General features: G+C 41.6%; 1 protein-coding gene across 1 annotated transcript; it reads left to right on the top strand.

Annotated features, from left to right (window-relative positions):
* The first annotated feature begins 11,877 nt into the window (after positions 1-11,877).
* On the top strand, positions 11,878-13,439 carry LOC145012188 (UPF0481 protein At3g47200-like). The gene has a single exon (XM_078970973.1). It carries the CDS (start codon positions 11,993-11,995, stop codon positions 13,298-13,300), a length of 1,308 nt encoding a protein of 435 aa, XP_078827099.1. The 5' UTR covers positions 11,878-11,992; the 3' UTR covers positions 13,301-13,439.
* Positions 13,440-14,115: the final 676 nt, after the last annotated feature.

The raw sequence follows: 14,115 nt of genomic DNA, 5'->3' as shown, positions 1-14,115 counted from the left end.
AGATATTTTATTATTAATTATTATATATATTTTTTTTTATCTTTTGTTAACGTCATTAAGAGTTGAGATTAAATTACAGAAATGACCCTAAGGCAAGATTGTGGAGTTTTAGTCCTAATTTTTTGAGTTCGTCAAAACTTGTCCTTATTGCAGGTTTAGATTATATTTGGTGTCTCCTTCCGTTACCGTCTAATCGAGCTCCATTGATTATTTGAAAAAGACTATTTTCGTCCGTTTCTTGTTATTTTTTCATTTTCTGAACAACAAGAATAAATTTTATAACTAAGTTAAAAGAACCCTAATTGACTCGGACTAAATAGGTAAGTAAATCACCACTCCTAGCATATTTGAATACGAAATTAGGTATCAACGTCAACAGATTAATTATTTAGTTAACAAAATAATTAATAAAGAAATCAGTATACATTCCCCCTAAAGATTTTTAGTTGTTCTTATCTTAGTTACCGGTCGATACGACCGAGCATCATATATAATTTCCATCATGGGATATGCTCAGTGCTTCTAAACGAGAGCTTATTCAGGAATAATATTGCGTACACCATTGCAACTGCTACGGGATGATCATCATCAAGTGAATCCAAATTGAAATGGTAATGGTGTTGGTCAACAGTCGTTGTGGTATTCAAGAGTGGTGGTATACGGTGATTGTGGTGGTTGGATTCAAGAGTCATTGTACAGTGTATGTGGTGTTGGTTATATTTTTTGAAATCAGTAATGTTGGTGATTGTATTTTTCTAAAATCAGTAATGTACAGTGTTTGTGGTGTTAGTTATATTTTTTGAAATCAGTAATGTTGGTGATTGTATTTTTCTAAAATCAGTAATGATCAGTCGTGGTGGGGGTGACAATCAGTATAGGCCATAGGGTGATTGTGGTGGTTAGATTTAAAAGCAAACCCAATAATAATAATAATCAATGTTGTAGAAATCGGTCTAATCGGTGATTAATTGCTAATCAGACCTCCACCGATGAGATTTATTGCTAATTTGTCACGATAATCGGGTTTCGTCAATACAGGTCAAAGTTGAAATTAATCGGGACTAATCGGATTTGGTCAACGCAGGTCAAAGTCGGGTTTAATTGGTCCTAATCAGACCTCGCCCTAATCGCCGATTAATCGCTTTTTTGTAGGATTAAAATTAGATTTATAAATTGTTTAATAATTTTTTTAATAATTAATGGTCTCCGATTAATATGCCCGCCTAACCGATTAATCCTTAATCGCTAGTCCATCAATTAGCAGTCAGTTAGCAATTTCTGCAACCATAATAATAATAATAATAATAATAATAATAAAAGACAAAACTTTAAAAATGGTCCCTGTGTTTTTGAAAATATCAAGTTTAATTCTTAAATTCAAAAAACCTCACGGATCGTCCCTATGGTTTCAAAACTTTTAACAAATGGTCATTCTTGCTAACTTCGTTAGCTTTTGGCCGTTAACTTAAGGGTATTTTCATCATTTTACTATGATAAGGACCATTTATGAAACTTTGTCTTATATATATATATATATATATATATATATATATATATATATATATATATATATATATATATATATACATATTTATTTAAAATAAAGGGTCCCACATCTCTCTCACACACACACATAAAAAGAAAGTCAAACCCCCACCAAATTGTTCTTCTTCCCCAGATCTGAAGAACACACATACATACTTCCAGCTCATATGAATACCCATCTTCTCCATTCACTTTGATTCGAAAGGCAAACCCGATTCCGTCATTTTTAGCTTTCCCCTCTCTCCACAACCTAAATCTTGATGTACCCAAGACAAACCCACTAACTCACCGGTAGCCACTATGTCCTCTCGTATCTTGACCCATCAGAGCCCAAGCATGCTCTATTCAAAAATTGATATTTTTCATGCTCAAATCTTCCCAAAGCATCCTGAAGCAGAGTTATGACGGAATTCGAAGCGACATACAATAAACTCTTCGATGAGCTTGAAGAAGAGTTAGCACAAAAGGGTAAAGCTTTTTTCAACGACAGCGGTGAACAAGCATGTAACGACCAAAATTTCAACAAAATTTAAACTTTTCAAAAACATGCCAATTCATTAAGTTATTACAAAAAGGTTTTCAATACATTTATTATCAGAGCATTCCTAGGTCCATATCATAAAACATAAACGCGAGGAGCGGTACGATCACGCCTTTGCCTTGCCACAGTCTCCTGAAGAACCTGAAAAACATTAAACCACAACTGTAAGCCCGAAAGCTTAGTGAGATACCCCCAAAATACCAACCACATATACCATACACATAACATGCTATATCATAACGAATCGCAGAACAGTTATGCATATCAGGTCTACTGTGGGACTGGTCCGCCGTGTCGGGCCTTCAGTCCACCTGGTCCACCCTCCGAGTCCAGTCATGTCCCTCGAGTCTGCAGTGTGGTTGGTCCGCCCGCATCGGGCCTTCAACCCACCTGGTCCACTCTCCGAGCCTCGACAAGTCTGGTCCGCCCTCGCGGGGCCTACAGCTTATCCGAACCTCTCGCTGGGCCTTCGGAACAACCGGTCCGCCCTGGGTATCTTGGCCTACAGCACAAAGAAGGACCCGCCTCAACCCAACTCCAGTCCAAACAACCATGTGCACATAACATACAATCATATAACAGTTCATAGTCCACAAACCGATCAAACAGATCACATAACATATCATTACCCTAACCGGGATACCGACCTAACCGGTCACTAGCATAGCATCACTCCACATATCAGGAAATCGACCTTAACCAAGTCTCTAGCATATACCATCCTAGCCACCAGGATGCAGACATATCAAAGCAATAACACAACAACCATATCCGAATCTCAATCCAATAAAGGGTCGGCCTTGGTGCCTTAGACCATGTCGATATAGTGAGGATAACTCACCTCGCAACTGCTAACTAAAAGGATAAGATCACGTTGCTGCAACCTCCGACCCGAACTCCAACACTATCAATACCCAAAAGACTGAGTCCAATAAATACCAATAATTACCAAATTACCCCTGGAAGTCAACTGGTCAACCCTTGGTCAAAGTCAAAGTCAAAGTCTACCCCTGACTGACTCTACTCATCGAGTCAACCCGATGACTCGCTGAGTCCCCATACACAGAACCTCCTTCAATTCGCGACTTAACTCGCCGAGTCATCCCTTGACTCACCGAGTCACAGCCTTCCCAAAAGAAACTTGGACCCTACGACCAGACTCGCCGAGTCTATGACTATCTTCAACCTACTCGCCGAGTTGTTCTTCCAACTCGCCGAGTTCCAGGCCATCTTCATCCAACTCGCCGAGTCCACCCATGTGACTCGCCGAGTACCACCGGATCTGAATCCATACAGAGGCTTTCCAAGCCATGCAGATGATCGAAACCATAGATCTACCCCTCCTAAGGCCATCCATCACGTAAAGTGGCAAACTTTACATGAATCCAAAGAGATCTAGACATTGTACCCTCTAGGGCTAGGGTTTGGGATATGATGGCTTCACCAATCACTCAAGAACAGGGACTTTAATGCACTTAAGACCTTCTCCACTCCAGATCTGAGGTAGCAACCTCAGATCTATTCTTCAAACTCAAGATACCACAAGCTAAGCCTCCCATACATTCCAAGAATCATGAATCTAGAAGAATAACAGCCCAAGAACGAGATTATACCTCAAAAGGAAGCCCCAACAGTAATAAAATATGAATCCAAGAAAAGCCCCTTGCTCCAAGCCTCCTAACTCTCCAAGATCTTCCTTCAAATCTCTTTTCCAAGGTTCAAATGCACTCCAATCCTTCACACTCACGTTTTCTAGGGTTTTCTGGTCTCAAGGGAAGGTAAGGAGACTAGGAAGAGGGCATAATGTCCTTTATATAGGGCTCATCCTCCGAAATTATGGTTTTCTCCACTCAGCACCAACTCGCTGAGTCCAGCCGCCGACTCGCCGAGTTGGCGACTTAACACGCGACCATACTCGCCGAGTTCACCAATGGACTCACCGAGTTGCCCTACAAATTTACACTTTTATCCCTTCAACTCTACTCTTGATTTTCCGGGATGTTACAATTCTCCCCCACTTAAATTAGGCTTCGACCTCGAAGCCTGCGATAACTCAGCTCTATAAATTCTCTCGCATTACAACTCCTGGCATTAACCCAACCAGGCTCCTCAAAGCACAACCATGGAAACCATAAACTCACTTTCTCCTTGCTCGTAGTGTCCTAACCACCATCATAAGCTGGCCACCGGCTTTACCCTCTGATAACCACACATAACAACTGAGTACCACCCATGATGCAACACTGCTCCAAATCACATCCATCACTCGACCCATATGAGCTATAAATAACTATGCACCACCGGATTCCCGATTCGGGTCCAACTCTATCCACTCCAAGCTGACAGAAAACACTTTCTTCAGGGCAAATCCCATGAGTTCTCCTCTTGCAATCACATGCACGTGCTGAACTAGCTCTGACACCCTAGGGTTAGGAAAACCCATCCACTGACGACCCTCAAAACATCCCTCAGGATGAACCACTGCTACGCAATTCCTTCACCAAAATCAAGCTGGGAATCCAAAACTCCATCCTTGCATCCCTTACGAGCCTCTTGACTTTACACCCTCGGAATTTCCTTCCGTGACCTCGGCAGACGTCCAAACCGGATGTGATTCCATACCACCGCCGCACACACTGTGCCATAACCATAATTGGAACACCCCAATCATAACTTCGCACTACTAATTCACTTCCGTGACTTACATTCCCTCTCGGAGATACATTCCTTTCCCTTTTTCCTTACCAAGGAGATCCACTTGGCAGTCTTGACACTACCACAAATGCCACGGTGCTCACCCAATACTACACCGTTTCCTTATGGCATAAACGCCATCCCATGCACCATACATACTCTGAATCCACTCGCGAAGACTCTCAAGTCCACGCTCGACTTCCTATCATGATCAATATCCGGGGCCAGACCTTCTATCGCTAACATAATGCGACATACTCAAACCATTTCCCGACACCGATCTAACAACTCATGCAGAGTCTTCAGCATGACTGGACCACCTCACCCGGCCTTCAGCCAACTGGACCACTCTCGTAACCTTTAGCAAACCTAGACCGCCCTCCAGGGCCTTCAGTCTAGCTGGACCATCCTCCGAGCCTTCGGCATGACTAGTACGCCTACTGGCCTTCAGTCTATCCGTGCCGCTCAATTAGCAATCCACATTCCGAGTTACCTCTCCGGGAAATCCTCCCATGCATACTGTTCTAGCCCCCTAGGGGTTCCAAACTCTATCTCCATCATACATACTCGATCCCAGCCTGATCCCAGGCCTTTCACAATCAATGCCAGATCTGTATCCTGCCCCGCACGCCTGCTACTCACCCATACCAGCCTGCTCTCGGCTGAAAGAATTACCACCGAAACCTAAGCAGCTAAACAATCTCTCAATCCTATCGATCATCTGGAGAATTTCCAATTCTCCCCCACTTAGGGCACTGACTATCAACTACCGGTCGCTATCACCGACCTCCCAAAATAGCCTTGCACAAGACCCAACATATACACGCGAACTGGTTCCCACTAGCACTAGCAACCTTCGCAAAAACACATTCCCACACTGATCAACCCGCTCGAAAGGAACCCAACCTTCAATTATCCACTCCTCAGACTGCAGATGTTATTCGACATTCAAACCAGCGTCGCATCCACTAATAACCCTCACAAAAGATATCCAGTGAAAACCCGAAACACTAACCCATAACCATACCAAACCCTCAAGGAACAACGGATACCAAAATGAAAAACCCATACAACACGACTGGCATAAAATAACACACCATAATAATCACAAGATAACGAGATAACAAGAAAGGAACATACCCGCAGCTGCATCCGGCACCGCTCTGACCTCCTCTGCTGAAAGCTGAAAAGCACGACCCTGAGCCCTTGGGGGCTCCGCTCCACCCTGACCTCCTCCTGTGATCCTCAAAATGGTCGGTGCTGGGCCCTACACCGGTCCTACAACGAGCTGTGGACAGCTGACCCTCAAGTGCCCAACCTGTTGACAATGATAACAAATCCTCAAATCCTCAAATCCCGAACCGGCGCTGACTGCCGACAATCCCTCGCATAGTGCCCCTCCTTTCCGCACTTGCGGCATGCACCACCGGACCGACAAACTCCGATGTGACCCCTCCCATACTTCCCACAAACGTGGCTGCCCTGATCTCCCATCCTGGAATCAACGGTCTTAGACCGTTTCGTCGCCGACTGCGACTGTAGCGGAGCTTGCCTCAGCTCACGCAACTGCAACTCAATCTATAACTCACGCGGCCAGGCGGCCTCCTGCAACTCCAACAAGGTCTCGCACCTCTGCGTGGACACAAACTTTCTGATATCTCTCTTTAGCATACTCAGATATCGGGACATCTGAGCCTGCTCCGAAGCGAACTCAAGGCAAAACATCGCACTCTCAGTAAACATCCTGGTGATTTCCGTCACCGACTCCGAATCCTGCTTCAGCTCAAGGAACTCCTGAGCAAACCTCTCCCTCTCGACCTGCGGAACATAACGAGTGCTGAACATCTCTCTGGACTGATCCCATGAAACCGCAACCCTCTACGCATCCGAATATGACCCCGTGGTCAACCTCCACCAATCCTTTGCCCCGAGCCTTAACAGGTTCAGAGCACACCTCACCCTCTGATCAGCAAGGTATGAACACGTGAAGAAATACCCCTCCGCGTCTGATAACCATCTCATAGCAACGATCGGATCCTGAACTCCATCAAAGGTGGGAGGCTTCGTATTATCGAACTCCCGATACTGAAAACCTCTACTAGCTCCTCCCTCTGCCGCTGCTACAGCCGCTGTAGCCGCCGCGGCAGCCGTCTCCGTGAGAGCCGCATAGTGCTCATCAAAATACTCCACCATGGCAGTCTTGATCGACCCAAACAGTTCCGACAGCTCGGCCCGGAACAATGCAGCAACCTCATCATGCAGGATCTCACGAATCCTCGCATCCAAATCGCCTGTGCGCATCTCACCAACAACCTCGGGCGGTACGGTCCCGCCCGGAACTCCCTCTCCTGCTCCCGATCCTGACCCAGATCCACTCCCAGCATGCCTTGAAATCTCCATACTGAAAATAAACCACCAAAATCTCAGACACTTCCCACTATCCCGGGAACCAACTCTCAACCCAACCCTAGAGGGCATGGTTTCCCTGATACGTATGGGTCATGTTCTTTCAATAGTACGGGCCCATACTACCTTCCACACCTCCCCATATTTCTATGTAGTACTACCACAACACCCTAGTGAAAACATACATAACAACGCTCTATCCTCACTACTAGAGGAACACTAGAAATCTCTCACAAGGAAACCCTAGGTTAACAGGCATCATAAATCACGCAACACATCATGAAATCCTGAAGATCCCTAGCCTAACACTAGCATGTTGTTCTATTAATGCTCAATAAAACAAACATCATGTATGGTATTTTGGGGTTACTTACTAGCTCCGGCTGATCGTACCTCCGCGTCCTCCTTTACTTATTTTGAAAACCATTTTAAATTCTTTTTTGAAAACCCTCCTCGATTTGAGACTGGAGTCACACAAGTGTTCCTCCAATTCACTCAAACCAAGGCTCTGATACCAACTTGTAACGACCAAAATTTAAACATTTCAAAAACATGCCAATTCATTAAGTTATTACAAAAAGGTTTTCAATACATTTATTATCAGAGCATTCCCAGGTCCATATCATAAAACATAAACACGAGGAGCGGTACGATCACGCCTTCGCCTTGCCACAGTCTCCTGAAGAACCTGAAAAACATTAAACCACAACTGTAAGCCCGAAAGCTTAGTGAGATACCCCCAAAATACCAACCACATATACCATACACAAAACATGCTATATCATAACGAATCGCAGAACAGCTATGCATATCGGGTCTACTGTGGGACTGGTCCGCCGTGTCGGGCCTTCAGTCCACCTGGTCCACCCTCCGAGTCCGGTCATATCCCTCGAGTCTGTAGTGTGTTTGGTCCGCCCGCGCTAGGCCTTCAACCCACCTGATCCACTCTTCGAGCCTCGGCACGTCTGGTCCGCCCTCGCGGGACCTACAGCTTATCCGGACCGCTCGCTGGGCCTTCGGAACAACCGGTCCGCCCTGGGTATCTTGGCCTACAGCACAAAGAAGGACCCGCCTCAACCCAACTCCAGTCCAAACAACCATTTGCACATAACATACAATCATATAACAGTTCATAGTCCACAAACCGATCAAACATATCACATAACATATCATTACCCTAACCGGGATACTGACCTAACCGGTCGCTAGCATAGCATCACTCCACATATCGGGAAATCGACCTTAACCAGGTCTCTAGCATATACCATCCTAGCTACCAGGATGCAGACATATCAAAGCAATAACATAACAACCATATCCGAATCTCAATCCAATAAAGGGTCGGCCTTGGTGCCTTAGACCCTGTCGATATAGTGAGGATAACTCACCTCGCAACTGTTGACTGAAAGGATAAGATCACGTTACTACAACCTCCGAACTGAACTCCAACACTATCAATACCCAAAAGACTGAGTCCAATAAATACCAATAATTACCAAATTACCCCTGGAAGTCAACTGGTCAACCCTTGGTCAAAGTCAAAGTCAAAGTCTACCCCTGACTGACTCTACTCGTCGAGTCAACCCGATGACTCGATGAGTCCCCATACACAGAACCTCCTTCAATTCGCGACTTAACTCGCCGAGTCATCCCTTGACTCACCGAGTCACAGCCTTCCCAAAAGAAACTTGGACCCTACGACCAGACTCGTCGAATCCAAGAACAGACTCGCCGAGTCTACGACTATCTTCAACCTACTCGCCGAGTTGTTCTTCCAACTCGCCGAGTTCCAGGCCATCTTCATCCAACTCGCCGAGTCCACCCATGTGACTCGTCGAGTACCACCGAGTCTGAATCCATACAGAGGCTTTCCAAGCCATGCAGATGATCCAAACCATAGATCTACCCCTCCTAAGGCCATCCATCACGTAAAGTGGCAAACTTTACATGAATCCGAAGAGATCTAGACATTCTACCCTCTAGGGCTAGGGTTTGGGATATGATGGCTTCACCAATCACTCAAGAACAGGGACTTTAATGCACTTAAGACCTTCTCCACTCCAGATCTGAGGTAGCAACCACAGATCAATTCTTCAAACTCAAGATACCACAAGCTAAGCCTCCCATACATTCCAAGAATCATGAATCTAGAAGAATAACAGCCCAAGAACGAGATTATACCTCAAAAGGAAGCCCCAACAGCAATGAAATCTGAATCCAAGCAAAGCCCCTTGTTCCAAGCCTCCTAACTCCCCAAGATCTTCCTTCAAATCTCTTTTCCAAGGTTCAAATGCACTCCAATCCTTCACACTCGCGTTTTATAGGGTTTTCTGGTCTCAAGGGAAGGTAATGAGACTAGGAAGAGGGCATAATGTCCTTTATATAGGGCTCATCCTCCGAAATTAGGGTTTTCTCCACTCATTACCAACTCATCGAGTCCAGCCGTCGACTCGCCGAGTTGGCCACTTAACACGCGACCAAAATCGCGACTATACTCGCCGAGTTCACCCATGGACTCGCCAAGTTGCCCTTCAAATTTACACTTTTATCCCTTCAACTCTACTCTTGATATTCCGGGATGTTACAAAGCAGCTTTCCGATTTCTTGTTTGGTCGTATTTGGAAACCAACCCGGAAGCTAATCAACTCCTGGTTTTTATTCATTCTCGGAAAGAAGCGAGATGTAGTGGGGGAAGGTTGAAGTACACCCCCAAATCACTATTTTACCAACTGTTCCTTCTTCTTTCCTCAAAGTCTGTCTATCGATAGCAAAAAAGAAGAAGAAAGCATACATTCCCACGAACGAACACTAGTCTCACACATCCAGATCTCTTCGGAGATTCCACCTATTTGATCGACTCGATTGTTGTTGCTGAATTTGAAGGAAGATTGATTCCTAAATTATGAGGAAAAGGTAGCCATGGTAGACCTTCAGGGTCACTTGCATTCGAACGCAAACCAAATGATCGAGTAGCGATTGGAGAAGCAATGAAGGTCATGACGTGTTTCTATGAAGATAAAATGGAATGGGGTAAACGAGTCGGGTGGATGTACGATTCAATTTTCCCCAATTTTCCAATTAGGGGGGAGAGAGAGAGAGAGAGAGAGAGAGAGAGAGAGAGAGAGAGATGGGTGGGCCCCCTTTATATTAGACAATTATATATATATATATATATATATATATATATATATATATATAAGACAAAGTTTCATAAATGGTCATTGTCATAGTAAAATAACGAAAATACCCTTAAGTTAACGGCCAAAAGCTAACGGAGTTAGCGAAAAAAACCATTTGTTAAAAGTTTTGAAACCACGGGGACGATCCGTAAGGTTTTTTGAATTTAAAGATTAAACTTGATATTTTTAAAAACCACATGGACCATTTTTGAAGTTTTGTCTAATAAAAAAGTAAAATACGAAAAGGCATTTTAGTCATTTCATGCACACTTAACATGAGGGCATTGACGTTGTTAATGGATAGGGACTAATGATGAAATCTAAGCGTTAAAATAGGGACCTTTTTGACAACATTAAGGTAGTGTTTGTTTTTTGTCTGCAGATCTGCGAGACGTCTTCTGTCTGCGCCGCGCAGACATTAGTCTTCGCAGATTGTTTGTTTTTTTGAAGACTGCAGACCTAAAAATGTCTGCGCGCCCTCTTCTTGGCGCAGATGTGGACCAGAGTCTTCTAACATCTTCAGACATCTTCTAGCTTAAAAAAACATATATATCTTTATTTTTTTTAAGTTTTTTTTTTTTAATTTATATTTTTTCCAACTTTATTAATGATAAACAATATGAAAAAAAAATTACAAAACTTAAAAAAAAACATTTGACGATACACACATGATATTTTTAACAAATTTATAAATAAAAATTTATTATAATAATAATCGTTGAAGTTGTTTATATAAATATGAAAAAAAAAATCATAATATATTCTTATATTTTTTTGCCAAAATTTTGTAAAACTTTATTTAATAGAGTATCATCAATTTCTCGAGAAAATATTTATCGTACGTTTTTAATAGATTTATTTGAAAAAATCGAAGTTTATTTCCATCTATTTATGTATCAAATTCTTTGATCACTAATTATAATGTTTAGTTATAACTTTGCAATCAAAGTTGTTGGTTTTTATCAAATATGTATATGAATTAATACCATTTTTATTTTTATTTTTTATATAATAATACATAAAAGTTGATCTAGATTCGTTATATATTTATAATAAAGTCGTAAAGATATATAAAAAAATTCGCTTTGAAGTTTTAAAAAATCAGTTTATTTAGATTTCAGTTTATTTTAATAGCCCGCAGATGTTAAAAAAACAAATAGTCTTCTTTTTTCAGACTGCAGACGTTTGGTCCACCTCTTCTACTGCAGAGGTCTACAGATGTGGTCCGCAAACTGCAGACATTTTACTTCAGAAAAAACAAACAGCACCTAAGAAACTAGGACTAAAACTACATAATCATGTGTTTTAAATTTGTGAAGATATGTTCCCAAATTAAAAAAAAAAATTAATAATAAGTAAATTACCATTAAGGACCAATATGATTCTTTCTCAACAACAATAATTGTCATTGATTGGAAAGAGAATATGACTTCCATGTCGATAGGATAGATGACTTAATTTCAATGAGCGAATCCAACCAAAATTGGCCTTTCTTTAAATGATAAGGTATACTTTGAATTCCATGTCTTCTTCAACTTCCCTAGAACTAGAAGCCTCTACGTGCTAACAATACAAAGTCGACCCAGAATTTTGTGCAACGTTTAGAGGCAACTAAGCTTCCATTAAAATGGAAAATGTCGACGTAGAACTTGGAGAAGTAGACAATATCCGTGACACTGTCCATGTACTTCTTGGTTGTGTCCAAAAAGTGCAGAATGGTAAGGTGCAATTTTCACCCATTTACATGGCTCCAACTAGGCTCCGAAACCTCAGTCCCAATTCTTTCAATCCACGAGTGGTTTCTATTGGACCTCTGCACAAAGAAGATAAAAGCCTGCAAATAACTGAAGGAGAGAAATATACTTATCTGCATGATCTAGTGTCCCGTTTAGATTCCCCACCTGAGCAAACACTGAAAGCGTGTGCACAGAAGGTGAATGCTTCAATAGATCGAATCAGGGCATGTTACAACGGGATGAAGACCTATAGTGACGTCGACCTTTCCAAAATAATGGTTATGGATGGTTGTTTCATACTCGAATTCATATTCAAGCTTTTCCGATATGGCACATCAATTACCTACAACCTATTGTTTGTCAGGTCTGTTGCTCTAGACCTCGTGTTGATAGAAAATCAGATGCCTTTCTTTGTTCTTCAAGACATATTTGAGTGCACTATTTTGAAAATGGATCCAGAAGCCTCCCTTACAACTATGCTTAGTTATTTACTAGAATACATCAATCCCTTTTCAGGGAATTTTAATATCGAAAATATTGGCCAAGAAACAACTCATGATCATATTCTAGGCCTTCTTCACAAACTTTACCTTCCTTCACATCCTAAGCCATCAAACGTTTCCTCACTTCCAATAGCCCACTCAGCTCTAGAACTATACAGGGCTGGAGTGAAATTTCAACCTAATAGAAATATGACATGGCCATTGGCCATGGACCTGAAATTCTGTACGTATTCAGTCTTTTCCTTGTTTGGGGCTAAGCCAAATCTCAGTATTCCAGTAATCTGTATAAACGATGTCACCGAGGTGGTTTTGAGGAACCTGATTGTATACGAGCAGTACACTCCAGTTTATAATTACGTGACCTCATATGCCATGGCCATGAATATGCTTGTTGATACTCCGGTGGATATTTGCAAGTTGGTAGAATCGAAAGTTGTTATAAACCACTTAGGTTCAAATGAAAAGGCTGCGAAAATGATGAACACAATATGCAAAGAGGTTACTTTTCAAGATTTCTATTACACTGAACAGTGGGAAAACATGGATAGATACTACAACGGTTACTTTCCTAGAAATCTGGCTAAGTTGAAGAGGTACTATTTCAGTGGTCCATGGCATGCGGTTGTCGTAGTTGGTGGAATTCTGATGTTTGCTATTACTGTGGTTCAAACCATCTTTACTATCAAACCTATTTGATCCCATATTTGCTTTGGAGCAGAGACAACCACCAAGTACTATAGTTGTTTACACTTTGGTATTCTTTGTACGTTTCTTTATCCTTTAATTAATTACGAATTGTTCAAACAATTCCCTAATACCTATCATGGTCCTTGCCGATAGGATCAGCCAATAATACTAAGAAAAAGTCGATATATCATATAGGGGTAAGCATAATAACCGAAAAAACCAACCAAAACCAAATTAACTGATATAACCGAACCATATAACCTAACCATTTTAAAAACCACTAGTTTGGTTTCTAATTTTTGTTAACCGGTAACTAACCGTTCAGTTATGATTTTATAGGTTAACCGAAATTAAATTTTCAAAATATAATTCATTAATCATCACTTATCAGGAGACGCACGTGTAATGAAACCATCAAAGGCTGATCACGTAGACACACACAATCTTCAAATCATGCATTGAGTTAGATTATTAATTAATGTTGTAATTCCTAATAGGATAATTCTACAATTTGTAAATATTATTCACAATTAGTTTAATCTTCACACTCACTAATCGGAGGCTTCTCACATCGTTAATCCTAATCAAATATTGTTTTGACTTTACACTCATATTCAAAGGATTTTTTGACTTTATAATCAAGGCTTTTAGGTAAGTTTAGTTTTTAGTTCTTCTTGACTTTATGATATATTAAGAATGTATTTTTTTTAATGTTTTAGCTTTTTTATTTATTGTTTTTGACTTAATCATATTGAATGTATATGAGTGATTGGATTTTTTAATCCAGATAACATCTAATATCAATGTCTAACTATTTTATTTAA

Source organism: Lactuca saligna, chromosome 8 (genome assembly GCF_052625555.1).
Source record: "Lactuca saligna cultivar CGN05327 chromosome 8, ASM5262555v1, whole genome shotgun sequence".
Classification (NCBI taxonomy): Eukaryota; Viridiplantae; Streptophyta; class Magnoliopsida; order Asterales; family Asteraceae; genus Lactuca; species Lactuca saligna.
The sequence above is the reverse complement of the archived record's forward strand: the minus strand, read 5'-3'. Positions and strand labels throughout refer to the sequence as shown.

Coding starts and splice junctions, on each gene's coding strand:
- LOC145012188 (XM_078970973.1), top strand. CDS start 11,993: ATGGAAAATGTCGACGTAGAACTTGGAGAAGTAGACAATATCCGTGAC.